Below are 22,954 nucleotides of genomic sequence, written 5' to 3'. Positions count from 1 at the left end.
TAGAAAAGACTGCAAACTGAACTGATAAACAAATACAAGAATCATATGAGTTTCAGAGCATGTTTGTAGAAAACTACAAGATTTTCTATAAAGAGAGACAGACTGTTTTGTTCTTTGCAGAGGACAATCTAATTGCAGCCTTTGCATTTTGATAATTGTGCTCTCTAATTGCAAATTAAATTTGATTACGATATATTGTGCACCCATAGCACACCAGACTGTCTGATGCTAAATAATGACTAAATTGAACAAAATGAGAATATATTTGATTTCCCCATAAAACAATTTACATAAATAGATACAATTCATTTGTACTTTCTAACTTGAAGTCTCTAATCAACATGGTAATATTGATGTTTTTTACAAGATTAAAATAACAACAGTAAGACTTTATCCATAGTAAAAAAAAAAAAAAATCAAGGTTAAAGGGACCGTAATGCGCTATTTTCTGATCTATGTTGTTTCCTCATCAAAAACATACCTGGAGATGTAATTTGTTTCATTCACACACTCACTCATTCATGTTTAACAAACAGATCTGGCATATTTAGGCTAGAGGCTAGAGCTCTCAAAGGAAAACACTTTGTGAAGTCATGTGGCAGAGATGGGACCAAGTCATTGTTTTGCAAGTCTCAAGTAAATCTCAAGTGTTTGACCTCAAGTCTGAATCAAGTCCCACGTCAAATGTCCCAAGTCAAATGTCACTGGCCCATAAATCCGAGTCAAGTCCAAGTCGTGTGCTTTGAGCTTCAAGACTTTTCAAGTCTTTATACCAACAATTTATATGAATTTTAAACTAAATTGTACTTAAAAAGTCACGGTGTGTACAAGAGTTCTAGAAATTAATTTACTTATTTTTTTCCTTTTTAAATGTCTTGACAAGATCTTAGTGTGAATCATTACTGTCAGAACAGAAAGAATTCAAATTTAAAAGTCTTCTCAATCACAGGCCTCAAGTCCGAGTCAAGTCCCAAGTCACTGACCTTCAAATTCAAGTTGAGTTTCAAGTCTTAGTCCATTTTATCAAGTCAAGTCCTAAAAATAGTGACTCGAGTCCAAGTCACAACTTGCAAGTCCCCAACTCTGTCATGTGGACATACAATGTTCCACTACGCGTTTAAAGCCCATACACTTTTTTCCTGAAACATTTGGTTGATAATTTCAGCCTTAGAATCAATCTACTGAACAAAGAGTAAAATGTAGCCGTTAACTTGAAAACTACTGCTTCATGACATCACAAGGTGGAACAGAGCATTTTGAACTTTGGAGATGTAGACAGACTAATAATAAAGGATTACTCAAACAACTGTGAATGAAAGAAAACACAACTTCAGGTATATTTTGAAGAGGTACCAACATCCTAACATGGTTTAAAGAGTTCATTTTGTGCAATATAGGACCTTTAAATTTGAGCGACTTCAGCTTGTAGTATTTTACCATTATTTATTTTTTATAGTGCACCATTGTAGACAGCTTATAGTATATCTCTTGTATAGTTTATAGCAACATAAAGCCAGTTTATTGAAGACCAAGGGCATTATAGTCATCATGTTTCAGACTCTAACTCGGGCCTGAGAGACTTTACAGGGGGCCGCATGTCACACATCACTGCGGGGAATTAAGACCATAAAGCAGGACATACACCGTACGCCTATGTCCCCCACTGGACTTCATTATATTCAGACTGGTGCCATTTACATTTTTAGATTAAATTTTAAAGTACACAGGCCATGTTTTTTATGAGTAATATTCAACATGGCTGGAATTTAAAAACATATGCAAATGTACTGCCCACGTTTTATCTAAATTGGTTCAGAGAAAATGTAAAGATTTTCATGAACTGAGAATAATTCAAATTTCAGTGAACTCGTGTGAAAGGAAAAGTTTGACTCTTGACTCTCTGTAGCAAAACTATAAGGAAGAAGAGGTAAGAGGTATTTTTATTATTTTTACATTGACTAACTTCATTAAATTAAGTAGTTAAATGTGTTTTTAATATTGCACAGTTACACAATGCACCTTTAAATGCTTAGAATGCCAGCATTTCAAAACTAAACTAAGGTTCTTGAAATAGTTTCTGATATAAGATAAACAGATAGATGGATAGCTAGAATTGTATGTATTTTTATATAGACCTTTTCCACCTTCAAGGCACTCAAAGCACTTTACATCAAGGAACTCAGCCATTCACATATACATTAAAACACCAATGTACACAGACACTGAGGGCAAGGTGTCTTGCTCAAGGACACAATGACAACTATTCTAGGAGCTTGAATTGCATCGGTCAACCAATGATGTTTATGTCAAGCACAGGATTTGAACAACCTTTGGATCAGTGGACAAACACTCCACAACAAACTGAGCTACTGTTGTGCATTTTCATTTGTTCTGTTACTGTCCTCATTCTCACCCAATCGCTGTATGATGCACTTTTGACCCTGCCCCAGCTGAGCAGCGATAATCCCACCATCCCCAATTCAACTTCACACTTTAAACATTTCTGACGTGGCCTGTATTTCCTGGCACAGAATATGAGCCGGAAAACATGCCAGTGTATTTGAACATGGAGGAGGCGCATCATGAGTTTGACGAATAATAATGTCAGTTTGCTGGCAGTGGGGCTTGTCGTACAATATGTGCCTTTGACAAAAATAGACTCGATCAACTGCTGCAGGGCTTAAACTGGCAAATATACACGTCTTTGTCACCACTGGCACTTAAGTGTGAAAAACACGTGTTGGGAACAGAATACTTGGAAAGAGAATCTATCTGAAAGAAATATTTGTGCAGGTATATGCTGTAATTATTATTATTTTGTCAGTTGCATGTGTATCTGTCTGTGATATTTTGTGGTATTACACTGAATATTTTATACAGATAGATCCAGTGGTACCATGTGTCTTTTGGCAAGACACTTGGCACATCCCAAAATGAAAGACACAGCCTGTTGCTTTAAATTTATGTTCAGCTACACAGGATGTCCATGGAAATATTGTCCTTTGGCTACATTTGGCTACATTATTCCCCAGTATGACAGGAAACTTATCTATCCCAAGGAGATTGTTCCCAAGTATGGTTTTGCCAAAATAGTTATCTCTTTTTTTGTGTGCATAATTTTAATAGTCAAACCTTGTATAGATGAGAGTGATCAGAAATAAATCAAATTTCTCACATTAGTCTCACATCAGCTGTTTACATGACATTTCAGTAAATCAGAAAATTATCAGATTTGTGTGTACTTAACTAATACTTAAACACAGTTGTACATAAAAATAAGAGTTCTGCAAAACTTAGCTGACACTCACTTCTTGGGCCTGTAGTCGGGAATGCTCCTGTCCAGAGAGATGCGGTCGCTGAGTTGAGCGTTGTACCCATACTCCTCGTACTTGCCCTCCGCGTCACGACTGTCTTCCCCCAGAGTGGCAGCAGCTCCACCTTGCCCCAAACCTCCGGGACCCTCCACCAACCCCATGGGCTTGGCCAGACCTGAGTGACAAAGCAAAGACAAAACAATCACACACTTGTCCCCACACACATACACACACACACCTGTACAGACTAAAGAGAAGTAGACAGGTGAAGAGAGAGGCCGCGGAGAGGGCAGAGCGCTGACAGGTGGAGAAGATCCACCATGACACCTCTGAGACCCATTCACACGACATCATTATATTGTCTGTCAATGAAGGAGCGCCAAAACACTCAAAGATGTCACACACAAGTCACATTGGGACAGAGGGATGGGAGGCTTTGTACTTGAATACAAATGACAAGTTCTGAATATCATGATACTGCTGAAAAAGTTGAAAAGTTCAGATTACTGTAAAATATTCAAACCACATCCACATCAATAAAACTATTTCCTCAGCTTTGGTAGTTGAAGTTCACAAACATTTTTTAAGTCGCTATCTGAAGATGGGCCCCACTGCTTTTGACAGGTTGCCCTAGCAACAGTGCAGGGTCAAGAGTAGGGTCAGAGTACAAATTCCCCTACAGTGGTCCCATTTTGTCCCTCCAGCGTGTCCTGGGTCTTCCCCGGGGCCTCCTCCTGGTGATCTGGAGCTGGAGGGACTATGTCTCTCGGCTGGCTTGGGAATGCCTCGGGGTTCCCCCGGAGGAGCTGGAGGACGTGTCTGGGGTGAAGGAAGTCTAGGAGTCCCTGCTTAGACTGCTGCCCCCGTGACCCGGTCCCGGATAAGCAGAAGACAATGGATGGATGGTCCCATTTTGACCTGAAGAGCTGGTTTTACTCTACTACATTGTCAAAAATATGGTACTGTTAGTTTAAAACACATAAATAGTAGTGGACTATTAGTTCAGATTAACTGAGGATGGAGATGGGAAGATATACATTAAAAAAACAGAAACATCTATATTATCATAAAGATAGGCCTGTCACTATAAGAAATGTTGAAGTTAAATATATTGCTGAAGTAAAAATAGCCAATAGACAATATTATTGCAACAAATTTATACCACTGACACAAAACCCTGAAACTATTCTAAATCTACAATAGTGTTAAAAAATCATGAGCTGTAATAAATAAATAGCAGAAATAAACACTTTAGTACTGAGTTTGCATTTGTAATGAGTTGGAGAAGTCATTTATTCAGCTTTTTACAACTTAAAAATGCACTGTGTAACTTTTTGGTAGGGAGTTCGTCCCCCACCTGCTTGTTTCTACAAATACGTTATTGCTCTGCCTGAAATATTCCACAGTATGACATTAAACAGTTCCACAATACATTAATTAAATTGCAGATGGTTTGACAGCTCAAAATACAGAGAAACACAGGCATTCTGACTGTGAGTGGGGTCGCCTCTCCACAAATGTGACCTGTAACTTGGTCTAGTTTAGTCTCCATGAAGATAGAAAGGCTTAATATCATACTGTGAAACATTCTAGACAAAGCAATAACATCACCAAGGAGAATAGCAGTTGACGGACCCTCCATGAGAAAAGCTACACAATGCACCTTGAAATTTTATCATATCACAAAAAAATATCCAACAACTCCCCAGTAGTCCAAAGAAAAAGTAATTCAGCATTTTTTGACAATATGCTTGCGTTTCTCTATACATCAGTCCCACTCCAAACAATACCACATAATTGTAATTTTAGGAAAGCGCCTGCATGGAGAAGTGCTGTTATCTCTCTTGTTTATCCCAGCAGATGGACACAGTGCAGACAGTCAGTAAACAGTGTTCCGCTCTCATCCTCACCCTCCAGGAAGCTCGCACTAATCACCACATTTGGACGATCCCGGTCCTCTGGTGCTACTGCAGATCTGTAATTGGGACTGAAATGTGCAAACTGGCTGTTCCCTGGAGGGGGATTAGTGATGCCCCATACCCACCATGAATGCTGCTGCCGTGGCATTCTGACAAGTGGTTCAGACTACTGGTACACACCTTTACTACTTAGTACTTGGGCTGCTGATTCCATTAATACTGTTGTTCCTGTCACCACTACTGCTACTCCCACTGCTGCCTACTACTGTACTTTCACTGCAAAAGATTAAAGATTCTATATTATGCAAATTGACTCTTGTGAGCTTTATGATAAGTTATAATTTTGTTTCTTAATAAAAAATATACCTAGAGTTGTGTTTTGTTTCATTCACACATGTTTGAGTAATCCTTTATTATTAGTCTGTCTACATCTCAAAAGATTGAAATGCTCTGTTCCACCTTGTGATGTCATGAAGCAGTAGTTTTTTAAGTTAACAGATCATTTTATCTATAGTTCAGTAGAGATTGACAATTCCAGGACTGAAATGATCCAAGTGATTCCAGTGAAGATGTTTGAAGTTTAAAAACAGTGGAGTACTTCCTGTATTACCACATGACATCACAAGGTGGAGGAGAGTGTTTTCTGTTTGAGAAGGACTCAGCCCAAATCTGCATGGTTCATGTGTTAAACGTGCGAGTGAAACAAGACAAAACTCCAGGTATGTTTTTGATAAGGAAACAAATTATAACAGATCAGAAAATAGTGTAGGCCCTTTGCTTTTATAGTACATTGGTTTAGTGCTTATAAACATTCATTGGGCTGTTGATAAATGATAAGTTTGGTTTATTGGCTGGAGTTGAATGAATACGAAGGAACTCTGCATCTGTTATGGCAATATGGTATCTCATGTCTAACTAACCGTGATAATTACATTAAACTTTAAAGACTTCTAAGCTTACTGCTTTATTGCATTTTGACAAATACTGGTTGGTTTTAAGGCAATGTGTCAGTTGCTGCCACAATAATAATGGGTACTCACACATATTATTATATACTCCAACTAAGAAAAAGTATCAGCTGCTGTGTAACTCTACTACTGCATTGAAAATTCTAATTCCTACTTCAGTATGCCGATTACTACTCAGTAACTACAAACATTACCACTTTTGGACCTGCTATTGCTACTACTGCGTTGGTGTTTTGACAATACTCTGTAGGGGTCAGGACAGGGGCACATGTCTGGCTCAGTGGTGGTCGCGGTCTCACAATAAGAGCTGTGCCCTCCAGTGCACATGCAGACTGGAGAGCTCTCAGCCTCTGTTAGAACTAGGACAATGCCTGATAGCTTTGTTTTCTGGTCCTTCCTTTGTCTCTGCTTCCTCCGTCTGATTGAAAGGAAATGCCATTATGGTCGGAAGATATGCCTAAAATTAGACCTGGAAATTTGATTCGGCCATGTTTTATCAGTAGCTCGCTGTAGACTCAATCCGATTGTGGAGACTGGCTGTGGCATGGTGCAACTGAAATGCTGCAAATCAATGCACTAAAAATAACAGAAATATTTAAATTCTTGTCATTTTGCAATACTACTACATTGGTATACACTGAATGAGAGTGACTTTTAAAGATCCTATATTGTGCAAAATAAGAGTTTTGTGTGCTGTAAGCTATGTTATAATGTTGTTACATCTTCAAAAACATACCTGGAGTTGTGTTTTGTTCCATTAAAACATGTTTGTGTAAACCTTTTATTAGTCTGTCTACATCTCTAAAGCTCAAAATGCTCTGTTCCACCTTGTGATGTCAAGTAGTGGTAGTTTATAGCTTAACAGCTACCACTTATTTTGTTTAGTAGAGATAGGCAATTCCAGGGCTGAAATGATCTAAACTTGAAGTTGTATGGAGTTTAAAAACACTTCCTGTCTTACCACATGACATCACAATGTGGAGTGTTTTCTGTCTAATAGAAGAACTCGGCCTAAATATGCAGGGTCTGTGTGTTAATTTAAACATATGTGAATGAAACAAAACTCTCTCACACACACAATTCTGGATATGATTTTGAAGAGGAAATAACATTATTACATAGATCAGAAAATAGCTATAGGCACTGTTGAACATAAAGATGGAAAATAACACTAGAATCAGCACCAAACACCAACAACACCAGGATACAACCATTACTAAGACAAAATAAAGTAAACATTTATTTTCTCGATGCTTTCCATAACTAGTTTCTCAGTTACGTAAAGTAGGTTAGACCATGACAGGCCCAGTGTGTGGTTAAAAATGTATGTATGAACAGCCATGAGTCACTTTGTGTAAAAGCATCATAAAGTGCAGTAGCTGTTGTTGCTGCAGTGGATGCTAAAGGCCAAGGACGAGTTGCTGTAGGGTACTCAACCACCAGTGACCATAAACAATAGAAGTGCACTCTAGACAAAACAACTCACAGCCTAGTGGTAAAATAATTAGCTCAGAGAAGTTTTAGTTTTGCCTAGAATGCTCCACAGCAGGGCAAAAATGTATTTATCACTGTGTACACAATATGGAGATGACATCAGGCGAAAAAAAACCAAACAAAAAACAGGTTAGATCTGTGGAGAATAGGCTCACAGTAAGAATGCATGTTTTCAAGGTAATGTTTTTTTTTTAGCAACAACACATCTTTAGGTGAATAAATGTATAGATTTGTTCAGAATACTTGTAAATGGATAAGCTCCATTAGTTTTAACATTAGGCTAACTGAAAATTCTCTGAGATGTGATAATACAATCCTGAGAAAAATATATCATCCTAAATACTAGATTTAAGACGTTTAAAGCCAAATGGTGGAACATGGCAAGAAATGCAATATCTCCATGGGGACAAGCAAGTAGCAGATCCCCTTTGCCCATATCGCCAGAAAAGTCAGATTTAAATTTGTTAGAAAGTGAGTCATAGAAACATTGATCCTTTCGCACCAACCACCCCACAGAACACTCTGATCACAAAATACCTTTTAAGAAGACTAAAGCAGGTCAAAACCTTTTCAAAAGCAGGTCATGCAGGTCTACACCAGTAAAACAAAAATAGGTTAAATTAATTGAATTCTAACCACACTTGGGACAGTATTAATACAATCTGTTCGTTCAGCTCCAGACTTGGCGTGCCCTGGCATCAGTTGGACTCCTCAGCTCCCCTCAGATCCACACTCCACAGAGCACCTCAGCCACATCCATCATCTCACTATGAGGCAATTACAGGCTAACATCTGCCTGTGCACTCAAACCTCCTTCTCCATCTGAGCTTCATCTGGTCCTGCCGCGCCCCTCCTCTCCCTCCGAGTCTGACTATCATTGTCTGTATACGCACACACATCTGTCAAAGCACTTCACCACTTCACCACTTCACCAGCGTGTCCCAAGACATCGGACATGCTCCTGACCGTGCATAATGCTGCCTTATCATAGACTGACACATTATGTTTGGGTACAGATTAGCAAATGACACCACTAGCTACGGCATGCATTAAGCATTTACAAGTACTTGCCCGGCGGGCAAGTGGTTGCCGTTTTTTACTTGCCAAACACCCAGATCTACTTGTTCGTTAAAACAAAATAGTACTCCATTTAAATTAACATAAAATTGACTTTTTAAAACATATTGGCAGGCCTGTAAATACATTTTTCATATAACATACATGGCCACAATGACTATATGGGTTGGTAGGATCCAGGATTGATTGAAAATATATAAAACAAGTTAATTTCACAATACATTCCATAGTTTTGATGTCTTCAGTGAGAATATACACTGTAAATAATTCTAGAAAAAAGAAACATAAATGAAAATCTGTGTCCAAACTTTGGACTGAGTGTATCCATGATGAAAGACTGTGACTATCTTTGATCTTTTCATACAATTGCATCTTGTATCAACTCTTGGATCAAGAATTCTAAGAGTTCAAGCACAGGGTGACAACATGCCTCATACTGTAGGAGGTTGTCAGACCCATATCAGCATCTTTATCGTCATAGAACTAATGTGACTATTATGACAGCCTTGGAATCAACAACTGATTTTTTTTTACAGATTTTTTTTTTTTTTTACTAATTATTTCTATAGAATTGGTGAGAATGTGACAGTTAGTCCTGGCTGCACTGATTAAAACCAAAATATTTTTCAGCTATTTTTAAATTGTAAAGATTAAAATATGGACATAGCCATTCCAGTGAGCATATGTCAAAGTTCTCATATTGTGTAGGCTCACGTGTGTGCGCACAGAGCAGAAACAGAGCTTTTGCTCAGAAGCTTGACTCTCATTTATTTTTTACACATTAGAATTGCAAAAAGATGCGCAGTTTCTAATGGAAAATGCTGTGCAACACGCCCACAAACAGCACATGGACTTTTTCAGTTTGCACTCGGAATTTCGCACCTGCTTCGTGAATCTGCTGATTGCGCAACATATCTCAGTCCTCTGCCAAGATACTGTAAAGTTAGTTTGAATCAGGCCTATTGTTTAAGTTTAGCCCCTTGTCACACTTCTCATCTCTGTGTAATGGATAAAGAATACATGGGATCAATGTGCATGGCACTATAGTACATTGGAGAGAGGAAAAAGTCTCGGAGCGACCCTCGTGTGAAGTCGGCACTTGTCACTGTGGCTGTTTTGTGCAGCAGTTAACAACATTAGACTTGTCCGTCCCTTCCACGGAAATGAAAAAAAAAAAAAGTCTTTACGAGCAAAAAACCTGTCACTTCATTTTTCATTTTTCAAATAATATTATTGATGCGGGATAGATAATGTCAAGCCCAGGCAGGCTTTTTTCTCTGTATAAAGCTCAGGATCAAACACTGATCAAAGGGGAAAAACTCTGTGTTGTGTGTGCAAAACATCCCAAACATCCATAAATATTAATTTGCAAAAATTAAATAAAAGTAGACAAAAGAACAGCAAAACAACTTGTTAAAGTAAATACATGCATCACACTATAGTGTTAGAATAACCCAGCCAAATGAAGTCAGTCAAGGCTAAGAGTTATTATGGCAAATCTGCAACCAGGGCCCATATTTGAAAACCAGAAACCAGGCAGCCTAAAGAGGGAGGATTTTTGAAAGTAACGCCCCTACTCACCTGTGGCAACAAGGCATGATAGCTGTTAATCAAACCTGTAGTAGTGGCCTCGGGGAAAGATGCCGTCTGGTTGGTCTGTTATTTATGTTCATATCTTGACTTACAGACAACGTAGTGAAATCAAAACACAAGGACCATATAGAGTGATTAAAATGAACATATTACAAAAATGATGAGTTTCACGGCAGCAGTTAGGCTAACTGAAAATTCTGAGATGTGATGCCACAATCCTAAGCTCTTATGACCAAAACTAAATTAATATGTAATTTACTTTATTCTAACATAGAAAATGTATTATCCTAAAATGAAGTATACTGACTTTTGAAAGCCAGTTATTCGGTTTACAAAACTACTAAAAGGGTCTATAACTGTCATGCATTATTAAATAGCCACCTAAATATGTTGCTTTTAGCTCTTTGAGAAAATAAAAAAATGGACCCATTTTTAATCAATAATTGAAGGACAGAAGTGGATTTGTGCACGTCCGATGAGAAGCAAAGGGGTCTAAATATTGATGCTTGGTAGAGACCACTCAAATCTCAAAGAGAAATCACTTTTTATAAAGAGATTAAAGCCTCCAAAGACCAAAACAAATATGAAGCCTGAGTGACAAGGGATGGCATTAATTTAGCGCAAACCAGCGTGAAGTCAAAGTGACAGCATGTCAGTGCCGTAACAGCTGAGATTCACAAAGGAGAACACTGCTGAATGAATCCAATAAACTTTAATTTATTTCTAGGCTAGAGGGACACCTAATAATAAGGTTTTCCTGTTAATCATATGAGAGGAGGTGGTGAAACTATCCCAACTATGGAACTGAAAGGTGCATTACATCTCTTTTCTGTCTCCTTGGACAATGCTCTTTAGTGCAGCATTAAATTAACAATCTTTCAATTACAGGTGATTTTATTGCTAAAAATGTTCCTTGGCCATGTAAAACAAAACACTTTTTAAAGACCATGAATAAAATGGTGTCAACTTGTTTCATGTTTGTTTAGGTGTCTGAGGTAAAACTCAACATCTGCACCATTAAGAAATGTTTGGTTTTGCTTCTAGTCTTTAGCTTAAGCATCAACACCCACAAAACAGCCAGATCTATATACTTTATTCATACATTGTTTTGGTTTGATTAAGAATAAATGGGGGATTGTTATGGAAAGGCTTTTACACAACTTGGATCTGTTGTTAGACAAATGTTATGCGAGGTTATCACAACCTCTTGACTCCTATATCTCAGTTCTCATGACTACTTTCTTAATTTTTTACCTTAATCTTAACTATTATCCAGTGTGATAGTGTGTCCTGGCCTTGTGCTCCTTATACAAGTCTAAACTGGTTTTGTTGATCTTATGTTTGTAAGCTGTCTCTGAGTATACTAGTAAATGCTGTGTCCTCATTGCATTGTCTCAGACTACAGGGACAGAAATGACATGGACTGACATAAGGATAGTTAGGGTTTATATCTGTACACAATCACATGTACCTTGGAACATTACGACTCTTTCGGTAATATATATATATTCGGTAATATATATATATATATATATTCCGTAATATATATTAGGACTGGGCGATATGGATCAAAAAATATATCTCGATATATTTTGCTATATCTCGATATACGATATATATCTCGATATCTGTACAGGAAAAAATAACCCCCTAAAACGGAAAACTGCAAAAACAAATATGCCAAATTCCACAAGGTCCTTTTTTTTTTTTATTTAAGTGTAAGAGGTCAGCAGTTCATATAGGAACATTTAAGATTACAAAAAACCCAAATTACATAAATAATAATTTAACTGTCAAATAAAAGAAATAAAACATATTTCCTTTGTTTCATTCATAAATAAAACAACTCAACACAAGCTCATCTTTGCATTATCCAGACCATAACCATAACCATGAACTCTTTTAATAGAAGAAGCTCAGGATGTTCCTTATTTTTAACAGAGCCATGTTCCTATCCAGCAGTAAAGAGCTATGACGTTTCCCACAATCCACTGCAGATCAAACCCAACGTTTCCAAACACTTTTGTACAAGTGACACTGCAACAGATTATTAATTAAAATCTTCTGCATAAATAGAATTTACATTACTAAACTTTACAAGATATTTCGCATAAAGACTCAAGAGCCACATCAGCCCGTTTGAGATTATAGTGTTAATTATTTTATTTTATTTTATTTTTTGCAGCTTTGCGCAGACTTGTTTACGTTTTACAGAAACGAAACTTAAAAAGGCATGGCTAATTTGCATAAACAGCGCACTCCACGTGCCGCTCTTGCGGTTCAACTTCTTTTGGACTAAAGGACATAATTCGGTGGAATATGAGGATGTGCTGTTGATGGTTTTGTCTGTAAATGGTGGAAAAGGTTCGTGGCGGTAGAAGCTTTTCACTGGCAGCAACTTGCAGCGTTCACGGTGATAGTGAGGAGTGAATGAGACACGAGCGAACAAAATTAGGGAGGCGGGGGCGCGCGGGCGGCGACAGAGAAGACAAACAAGCAAAGCGGCGAAATCAAAACTGAATATAAGCATTATATCGATATATACGATATGTCAGAATTCATATCGAGTTTTTAAAAAATCTCGATATATTAAAAATATCGAGATATCGCCCACCCCTAATATATATAAGTGTTTATGTAGAAACAGGAGTCAGTCATTTGTCTACAGGGAGATAAGTTTAATGCCTCAAAGTGGAACATCCCAGACAAAGCAATAACAAAAGTCACATAGTACATATTCAATAGATAACCAGTCCAGTGGATTTGGAGTAAATATTGGGAGCAATATTGAACTTTTTGTTGCCAATTCTGCACGATGTATGGCCTTATAACTGGTTTGAGGAGCACACTGTTCACGTTCTGAATGGTATGTCCTAATACCAGGATTGTGCTCTCCTATGGTAAAGCATACAGCACAACAGACTGCATGTGTGGGAAGCAATGCAGAATTGAGCTCTTCACCGTTTCACTAAAGCATATCTTTTGTATCTTTTATAGGCTGCTGAACAAACTGTGCACCACCTTCATCCACAATGACAGTGCTGCCAATAGTGAGTCGAAAGCAATTTGCATACAGCCTGGTCTGTTAACATGGCTTCACTAAAAAGAGCCGTTTTTGCACCAGTATTTTTCTAGGGCGGCTTAGACCAACACAATATTAACTTTGTAAGGGCTTTTACGCATCTGCATTAGTGTTCCCATTGAGAGGCATCCAAACTGAACACTCCCCACACAATTCAATTTTAAACTGGATTCAAAAAGAGCCCTTTTTAAAACTGCCTATTGCAGAATGGCACAATCACTGTTTTTAAATAATAATTCCACTGACAAAAATATCTATATAGAAATAAGATAAACAAAATAATGTAGGATTAACCATGCCTCGAGTAGAAAATTGAATCCTTTAAAAATTCACCTATTTGGTATTCATAAGACTTTCAGCAAGCAACAAAGCCAATATGAAAAACTGAAGTACAAAATAATTAACTTCAAACTTCCAAATATCCAAATGAAAAGTTTACATCAACTCAATTGCATTGCATACTTTTAATATTTCTGTTATTACATCTATTCTGTTATACGTACATATTCACGTTTTATGCAATAGTGGGGAGCCAGAAAGAACTTAAAAGATAGGCAAGGAGAACATACAGACTACAATAGAAAGAAATTTGATGGTCCCAAAATCAAACAGACAACCCTCTTGCAAAGATAAGAAGCACCATGCCTGCACCCTTTAGTCAATCCGCCTTCAACAAAACAAATTACATGAATATCAGAACCATCAGTATTGCCATATGCAATCAGGGAGCAGAGGGCAAATGAAAAATCAAATACATCTTTAATTATCCATCCAGGCAATGGAACGGGCGCCGCATGACTGTAGGCCAAAGATGTAAATATAGGAGACGCTCGCTCCGTCTCAATTTGCTGTTATTGTCTGAATGCTGATTGTCAGGTGAGCAGTAGAATTCATTAAAATCATTCCTCAAGGCAGAGTCGAATTGATTGTTATCTGTTTGTGAAATGGGCTTTGTCGGCGGCTCCCATCTACATATCATTACTGGAATATACTTCATTTAATCATACTGGGGGTCCGCTCTTGTGTTGTTTGGGCCATTAGATTGAAGAAAAACAACACAAGAACACGCGCATAGATGCATATCACTGTACAGTGTGAGAAGAAGGGAGGGCAGGTGACATTTTTCATCAAGTCAGTGGCCGCGGGTTTAGCATACAAACAGCAGAGGTGCCTGGGCTGTAATGGGCATTATAGATAAGGGGCGTATCTGGCACGGACAGTGAGGCATCCCATCAGCCCCTGCACATGAGAAAGAGGGAAGGGGAGAGAGGGAGGGGGAGAGAGAGAGAGAGAGAGAGAGAGAGAGAGAGAGAGAGAGGAAGAGAGACAGAGAGAGAGAGACAGAGAGAGAGAGCGAGAGAGAGACAGAGAGAGACAGAGAGAGAGAGCGAGAGAGAGACAGAGAGAGGAGTGACATGCATGACTGATGACAAGAGACACCTCCAGCAAATATATGAGAGGGACACAACATGTTGCCTGGGACGCCTATGACTGCGTGCGTTTACATATAGTGCTTTACAAAGATGAATAGTCTGGACCTGTAGACTGTCTATTCCAGTGTACGTGACAATACTGTCATAGAAACATGTAGTGTGTTGAAAAACACAGCGGCTTATAAATAAATATTAAATCAATGAAAGAAGTAACATGAATTAAAGATCCAGTGGTTGATTCTGCAGAATAAACCAGCAAAGCACTAAAAGAGATCTTTTTAAGAGAAACAAGTTAATCAGTGGCTGTGATTTGAACATCCAAAAGTTAGACAGTTGTCTGACACGTTCTCATTGTGCGTCACCTTCATCATCAATTGTGTTGAATCTTTTTGATATAAACACAAAACAAAATAGTTTCTTATTTCTAATTTATTTGTTCACCAATTTAGATAATATTTTTAATCATCACTATGACCATATTTGTATTGTTATGTAGCTAAAAAATACAAATCTGGTTTACAGTTTCATTTAGTAAGATCACAGATGCTAAGCAGTTGGCATTTGCAGCGTCTTGTACAGTAAGTACATAGTCACAACAGTTCTTCATAATCCTGCTAACAGGCTTATAGGAGCTACTTATTTGATTAAACCAGCACTGGGCATCAACAGAGGAGAGAGCAGTGCTGATATCAAAAATACTACAGGTGAAAAGGCATAATTACGGCAAATTAAATTTTTCCGTACGAGAGACTACATTCCTAAATACATACAATATGGTTTAAAATAAATAAATAAATGTGATAAAGGTATGTCTATACATTTTGATAACTTTTTGAAAATGCTCAATAATTAATTCAAGGTATTTTGGCAAAATTATGGTTGTTGAAGGCAGATATCTACTGACCACATACAATGAAGAAACCCATAATGTGCCATCTGTCTCACTGTTTAAATCTAAAAATAGTTAAACACACTTAAAAATGCAGTGTAACTTGTCTTAAAATAATAGATTGCATTTTTAATATCACACATGCCAATTCTGTTGTATGAACCACTTTACCGTGCCCCATACAATCATAAAAGTGAAATCTTTGACTTATTTATGGCTTTCAAATCTAATTACCAGGACTCCCACACCACACCGACGCTAACGCTCATAAACAACACAGCCAATGGCCAATTACTCCAGATTGCTGCCGGACCTGGTAATGTTTATTGGCACACGGAGTCCCCTTACCAATCTTATTCCCAATGACCATAGCATACAATGTGTCATCAGTGTACAATTTATAAAGAAGGGTTAGTGACCTGGGATACAAGCATATGTTTAAGTATACCATTAAAACAACTTGAGAGACAGATCACTGCAGAGTGATGGGAGAAGTCATGTGATCAGAGCATGTGCTAGGCAGGGCACATGTGCAGTTGTCGGGGAATATGACATAATGGGGGCTGATGTCTTTTGTTGCATCAGGGAGATTTTGATAACTCAATTTCAGCTTGTTATGTTGTTATGTCAGCCATTTTGAACCAAATACTTAATGAGGAACAAGCTATGGGGAGAAAAATATCAAGGCATATATACTAGGCCATGGGGGTATATGCATAAGAGTAGGTAAATTTTATGAATACAATAGAGCAATTATGAAAAATGTTTCTAATGTGAAATGCGTATATTGTTTACTGCTTTAACAGTGCTATTTTCTAATCTGATGTTATAATGTTGTTTCCTCATCAAAAAGATAATTAATAGTTGTGTGTTGTTTCATTCACACATGTTAAACTCCATACAACTTCACTATAATCATTCATCTTCATGACATCACAAGGTGGAACAGAGAATTGAGATGTTTACATGTTAATATTAAAGGATTATTCAAACATGTGTAAATTAAACAAAACACAATTCTTGGCATGTTTTTGTAGAGGTAACAGCATTCTAAAATCTCACAAGAGTCAATTGGAATTACTTTTGTTGTACGTGAGGAAAGAAGGAGGGCACACTGTTTGGGGGGACTGAATCTGAAGATACCCCAGTATTAAAATGAACAAAATAAGAATAAAGTAACTATCTCTTCTATGTTTAACTGCATTGGTGCAATAAGCTGATTAAGAAGTGATCATTTAAGAAGCAATTAGTGCACTGTAAATTTAAAATCACATTTGTGGTTTCTCTTTTCACATTACCATTTCAAATGAATGCCCCTACTAAAGTGTGTTGTATATTGCATAATAATGTGGACATTGGAAGTTGCATACTCTTTCTTTCCTTATGCATTTCAAACTGACACAAAGAGTTCACTGGCTAACCCAAAAGTAATATGTTATTTACCTCATATAGTCCACTTTGTTTTTTCAATTTATGTAACAAATTCACCTGGCCACAAAATTCAAATGTATTGTTTTGAGATTTACTTTAAAATGACATTTTGTTAACACTTCTGTACCTATTCTCACTGGACAACATTTGAACTTCATTATTTGACATCCGTTTCATAAACATCTCCCTGCGTTGCACTGAGCTCTGTGAGGGTTTAATTCTCCTGCTGCTCTGTTGATTGGAGGAAGGCGAGTGTGCCAGCTCTGCACTTAGGCTGCTCATCTCTTTCACTTATAATGGTCTGCCAGTCTTCCTGAGTAAGACGTGTAAAATGGTGTCCAACCTACTTCCACGCACACATTTTAAATAAGTTATCAATAATGTCTAATGCATTTATGAAATCCTTTACATACGCATCGGCTCTAGAGTTCAGGAGAAATTAGCATTTACTATGACAATGCTAGAAAATGGATGGAGAAAGTATTGTCAAGTAACCAAGGAAATACTCTCTCCTGTTTTGACAAGGATGGCTGAGTGGATGCCAGACACCAAGAAGAGACCCTTAAAATGGCTATGGCCTGACAGTACAATCTGAATGTGTTTATTAAAGGAAAAACATTTTCAATTCTTACTTTACAGCAGCATGCATATCCATCTTTACCTTTAGTTAGATGTCCTGCAGGCAAACACACAGCTATGGGTCTGGTGGGGTACATCCTTTACAATGGTCATTAAGTTAAAAAGATACTGCACACCAGCAACCATTCCCGAGGCAATTCATGATCAATTCACTTAACAAATACATGCCTTTGGACAGATTTAGGAAGCCAAAGGAATTTAGCTGTGAAGTCCCACTTCATCTACATCTAACAACATATTTTCAATAAAAAAATAATAATAAGGTTGTGATAAAGCAATTGCTTTTCCATATTTTTACATAATTTTCTGAGTATCCATCATCTTAATATAGAAGCTAGTGAAATGGTAAAAGGAGAAGGTAACAGAGTTGGCCCCATAAAAAAATATGAATTTCAAATTTCTATGAATTTATTCATTCATTGATCTCTGCTGCATATTCCCATTAAGAGGTTGTGGGGGTGTAACCCAGCTATACATTAGAATGCCACTGGCAATGGATAGTTATCTGCAAGTCTGATACTGAGACATAGGAACACCGACATTTATTCTCATGGGGCAAGTTTGATTTAACAATTCACCCATAGACTCTTATTGGGGAAGTAAGCAAATGGGGTTTCTTAAAGAACCCACAGAAACATATATACAGGAGGAGTTAACAAGTCTGCTACAGCACACCTCAATTACTATATGATTACTTTTAACATACTGATTAAGTTCTGTTATGTATTAATAATTTACTTGAACACAATACAGCATCACCAAGACATATGCATCATCAGCAGTAAGATATAAATTTAGTGACTTGTCAAACAAGTTGCAACCCTATATGAAGCCTTGATGGCCGAGCCAGAAAGCTGAAAAAGAGCCAAAAGAGCGGTACTTTTCCTGACCTGCACAGACTAATGGTCATGCAGTAAAAACACCATCTGACCTTTTTAAAGCATTTACATTGACGTTTCTTTTAAAAGTCAGCCAGCTTGTTAAATCGGATACCTGTCATTGCCACTATAGACTGCAATGACACCGAGGACAGAGGGTCCTGAAGTAGGGAGAAGAGTTAAGATATGTTTTAGAGTAATAAATGGCTCTGGTTTTCATAACATATGTATTCCTCTAAATAAGCATATGTTTTAGCTAATTCCAATGATCTATTACTTTGCCGCGTTAATCTTTTTAAGGTGCTTTTTCCCACATATTCACACAAAATGTGTCTTTCCCCAGTACAGATATATCGAATAAGCAGCTCATGAGGTCAGAGTCCACTGCGTACTGCCTGCATCATATTAATAAATGTTTTATTGTCTGATTATCAAGTGTGCAGTTAGCATGATAGTTGTTGTTATATTTACTCTGAAGCTAAACTCTGCTCCGCTCTCTGAAAGTTGTGAAAGTGCTTATAAACTCATTGAGGTGAATAATTAGGTTGCTTGGAATGCATAAGGTAAGTGAGGAATAACTTTGAACCACTGCAAACCATTTAAAACAAGTTCTGTTTCTCACATTTTAAGACAGTAAAAATCTGGTACAGCACCTTTAAAATCAGGTATGAGAAGGTATTGAGACATGCTTCTGTTTAATACAGGCTGGTCTATAACACACACAATAAGTAAGTATTGCACGATGATGCCACCAGCTTGAATCATTAGCTCAGTCTAACCAAGCACTAGACCTTTACTCATACAATCTGCTGTTACATGTGTGGAGAGGGAAAAAGATGCTCCACTGAGTCAAAAGATGGAAGCTGACAAATGAATGCACATGAGTCACGGTGTGTTTCTGTGAGAGCTCAAAGCCCTACAGACTCCTGGGTGCCTTTTTGTGTTACTGTTACAAGGTTGACATATATAAGAAAATTATAGCTATGGGCGCTTTAGCTCGGCAATGATCAGAAATGGCTAGTAGTTTCATCATCACACACTTCTACTTTAGCGATGTTATTTTCAAGTTGTAAAATTCACAGACACACAATTCCACACAAGCATGTCAACTTGTTTTTACTTGGTTTTATATAATACAAACATGTCCATTTTAATATGTGTCATTTCTAAAGGACAAAACTCTTACATTTACTCAATTACAGTGTGTTTGCCTTTTTTTAAACAATCCTGCCATGGTTTCTTACTCTCAGCAGATTTGAGATGAAACTTGGCCTGGTGGTGTCATCTCCATAGATATGGATAAGTTTAATGCGCAGTAAGCATTAGACCTTTAAACAATGATGTCTCCAGGACAAGCAGGTACATGACCTCCCAACAGAAAAGTTACATAATGCACAACTTAATTTATTGGCTCTTCATTTAGGCTTTTTGAAATGTAAAGAAAAGAAAATATGAAATTGCCACTGTTTTGCTTGCTTATTTATGTTGTATTGTTTTCACTCAAGAAATGTGTTGTATTTATTTCATTTAGATGGTCACCTTTCCGTCTCAATTTACTGTGTTAAGATTAAAATAGTCATAATTTACCATTGAGCTGATTGTAGACAACATCCTCCAGCCTCTCCAGCCTCTGCAGAATGGACTGTCTGTCTACCAAGTTGGAAACTTTGCCATTTCTTCCCCGTAGCCTCTGGTCAGTAAGCCTCCCTAACTGAATCAGCTCCTCGGATCGGTCCTGTATCCTGCAGTAGACCGAAAATAATATAATCCCAACAAAGACTAAAATATTCACTGTCAGTAAAGTTTTGATTTTGCGTGCCACAGCCATGAAAAAGCAGATTGTTTGGCTGATCCCAGTCAAGCCAAGCAGCTGTCCGTGTGCGGTGGCCTGCTTTACCACCTTAAACTCTAAAAGGGGGCTCGTGTGTTTGTCTCCAGAGAAGGTCAACTCTTGGATGACTCGTCCAGCACCGCGGACAGCTCCCCGTGACTGCGCTAACTTAACGCGGGGCACCGAGGCGTCACATGGGAAGTTCAAGGTGGATCAAGAAGGTTGTGCCACGACGTTCAACGAGGCTTTACGTGTGGGGGGATTCAAACGCGCTCTGAAGCCAATCCGCGCTACATATTACAATGAAGAGCTGACGCCAGGGAACGGTTCATCTCCGGAGCTGGATAACACGTCGTCAACCCCGGTGTGCCCCAGTATCCGTGATATTGAACGAGACGCGATTGCACTGGAGCATCTTCTTCAGCTGCTGTGGCATTTCTGGGGTTTTCAGAAAAGCTGGCGATGTGCTCGTCTGCGAACGCGAAGGCAGGCAGCTTATGTCGGTCCGGCTTCACAAACGAGGCGCTGTTTTTGCCAGTCTCTCCTTCCCTCCTCCAGCAGTCCCTCTGACGCTACGTGCATTCGTCTTTTGTTATTGTTGTAGCCTGCTCTTCTTTTTCACTGTGTGCTAGAGGGTGAGCCAAAATCAGATTTGTCCTCATACGCGGAGAAATGATGCCTATATGCTGGGTGTCCGTGAGAGATATGCCGCCTCCTCCTCCTCCTCCCAGCCTCCCTAGCTCGCAGCAGTCTCTATCTCTCCCGCTCTCCGCTGCGTCCTGACGTTTACATCCACGATCATGAATATTCACGCGCTTTACTATCGGGATCAAATAAACAGCGCGATGCACACGCCGAGGACGGCGTTTGATTTCCGCTTGGCCGCACGGCTTTTTCGCGCGCACCGCTAAGTGAACTGTGACGAAGTGCGTGGCGATAACGGATTTACGGTTTGATCCGGAAAGCGTACGGGTTAACGCTTTCCTGCTTCTCACCTCTGATGCCACAGCCCCGGGGTTAAATGTAACGTTTCATACAGCCTGGGTTTAACGCGCGTGTTACGTAATTGCAGCACCACGCACGCATGGTCAGCTTGTTCACAATCTTCATTTCTCCAATCATATGCTTGGCCAGGCTATCTGCTCCATTATGTCGGGATGAACAAACATGCCAGAGACGCAATAAATTACTTCACTTAAGATAAACACATTAAAAAAGGACCAACAAGTTCATAAACTAACTTTGCCCCCATGGGCCACACATTGCTTCTCCTTTAAGTGGGAAGCTAAGCAAGTCCGGGCCTGGTTAGTATTGGATGGGAGACCGCTGGGATAATCGGGTGCCACAGTGGGGCGCCAGTCGCAAAAAAAAACAACAAAAAAAACTGTCATTGTGTCCTTAGGCAAGACACTTCACATACATTGCCTAGTGTGATGGAGGTGGTCGGAGGGGCTGATGGAGCAGATTGGCAGCCTTGCTTCAGTCAGTCTGCCCCTGGGCAGCTGTGGCTACAATAGTAGCTTAACACTACTGGGTATGGAGTGAATGAATAATGATCTGTAAAGTGTGATTGTGACATAAGTCTGTGAAAAGTGCTATATGAATAAAAACTTACTTACTTAAATAGTTTTAGCTCAGCTTTTTTATGGAGTTTAATATATCAAATATTACCATTCACATGGTCCATTTATATCTGTGCCTGTAGGGAATTAAACATTTGCACTTGAATGTAATTATGATTCATTTAGAATAGATTATATATTTCCCATTGGGTTTTTCTTTGCGAGAAGGATAAGGACAGAGGACGCCCTGGGAGAGCGATCCACTTGTTTGTTTCCTTTGAATGTTGGTTAATCAGCTTATCTTGTATTGACCAATGACTGTTTCATTGTTTGATATTCTGTTGGTTAAATCAGCACTCACTTGAGGCTACTGTTGTGATTTGGAGTTCTGCAAAAAGAAATTGAATTGAATATTGGTCTATCCTAAAAATGGTACCATTGTAAAATGTATTGTAAAACCTACAAAGGGTCTCCCATTGCAGTTCATCTTTGTCTAACATGCATCTGAAGAGGCTTTGGAACCACAGCTAATTTAAATCCCCTTTCATATCCATCTGTATTGTATCAAACCATATTTTTGTTACACATGAATTTTATAACTGTGCACTCCCAGCTTAGACATCACTTCAATCTCTGACCTCCCTTTGCACAGATTGCAATTTTATATTCTTTTGGTTTGCTTTTCTATATCAAGCCTTGTCAGACAGTGGCTATATTTGCTAAACTGCTCTGCTATGAAGGCAATTGTAAGAGTCTGCCTCAGCACCTATTTACTTTTCTCTCTGCAAAACTACTAAAGCTTAAAGCATACTTTTGATGATAACTGCATTTTCCTTTTTTCGAC

General features: G+C 38.4%; 1 protein-coding gene across 3 annotated transcripts in view; it reads right to left on the bottom strand.

Annotated features, from left to right (window-relative positions):
• The window catches only part of galnt9 (polypeptide N-acetylgalactosaminyltransferase 9), a 150,188-nt gene that overhangs the window by 95,759 nt on the left and 31,475 nt on the right, over positions 1-22,954 (bottom strand). For 2 of the 3 annotated variants that reach the window (XM_055162134.1, XM_055162133.1), the window contains exon 5: positions 3,309-3,489. In XM_055162134.1, the coding sequence (XP_055018109.1) occupies positions 3,309-3,475 (167 nt within the window). In that variant the 5' untranslated portion in view covers positions 3,476-3,489. Of the gene's footprint in view, positions 1-3,308; positions 3,490-20,304; positions 20,546-22,954 lie in introns of those variants that run through there. The other variant, XM_020928377.2, reaches the window with a different exon arrangement.

This window comes from Boleophthalmus pectinirostris, unplaced genomic scaffold (genome assembly GCF_026225935.1).
Source record: "Boleophthalmus pectinirostris isolate CB_2022bp ecotype Guang Dong unplaced genomic scaffold, ASM2622593v1 HiC_scaffold_4, whole genome shotgun sequence".
NCBI classification, from domain to species: Eukaryota; Metazoa; Chordata; class Actinopteri; order Gobiiformes; family Gobiidae; genus Boleophthalmus; species Boleophthalmus pectinirostris.
This window is presented reverse-complemented; position numbering and strand designations above follow the sequence as displayed.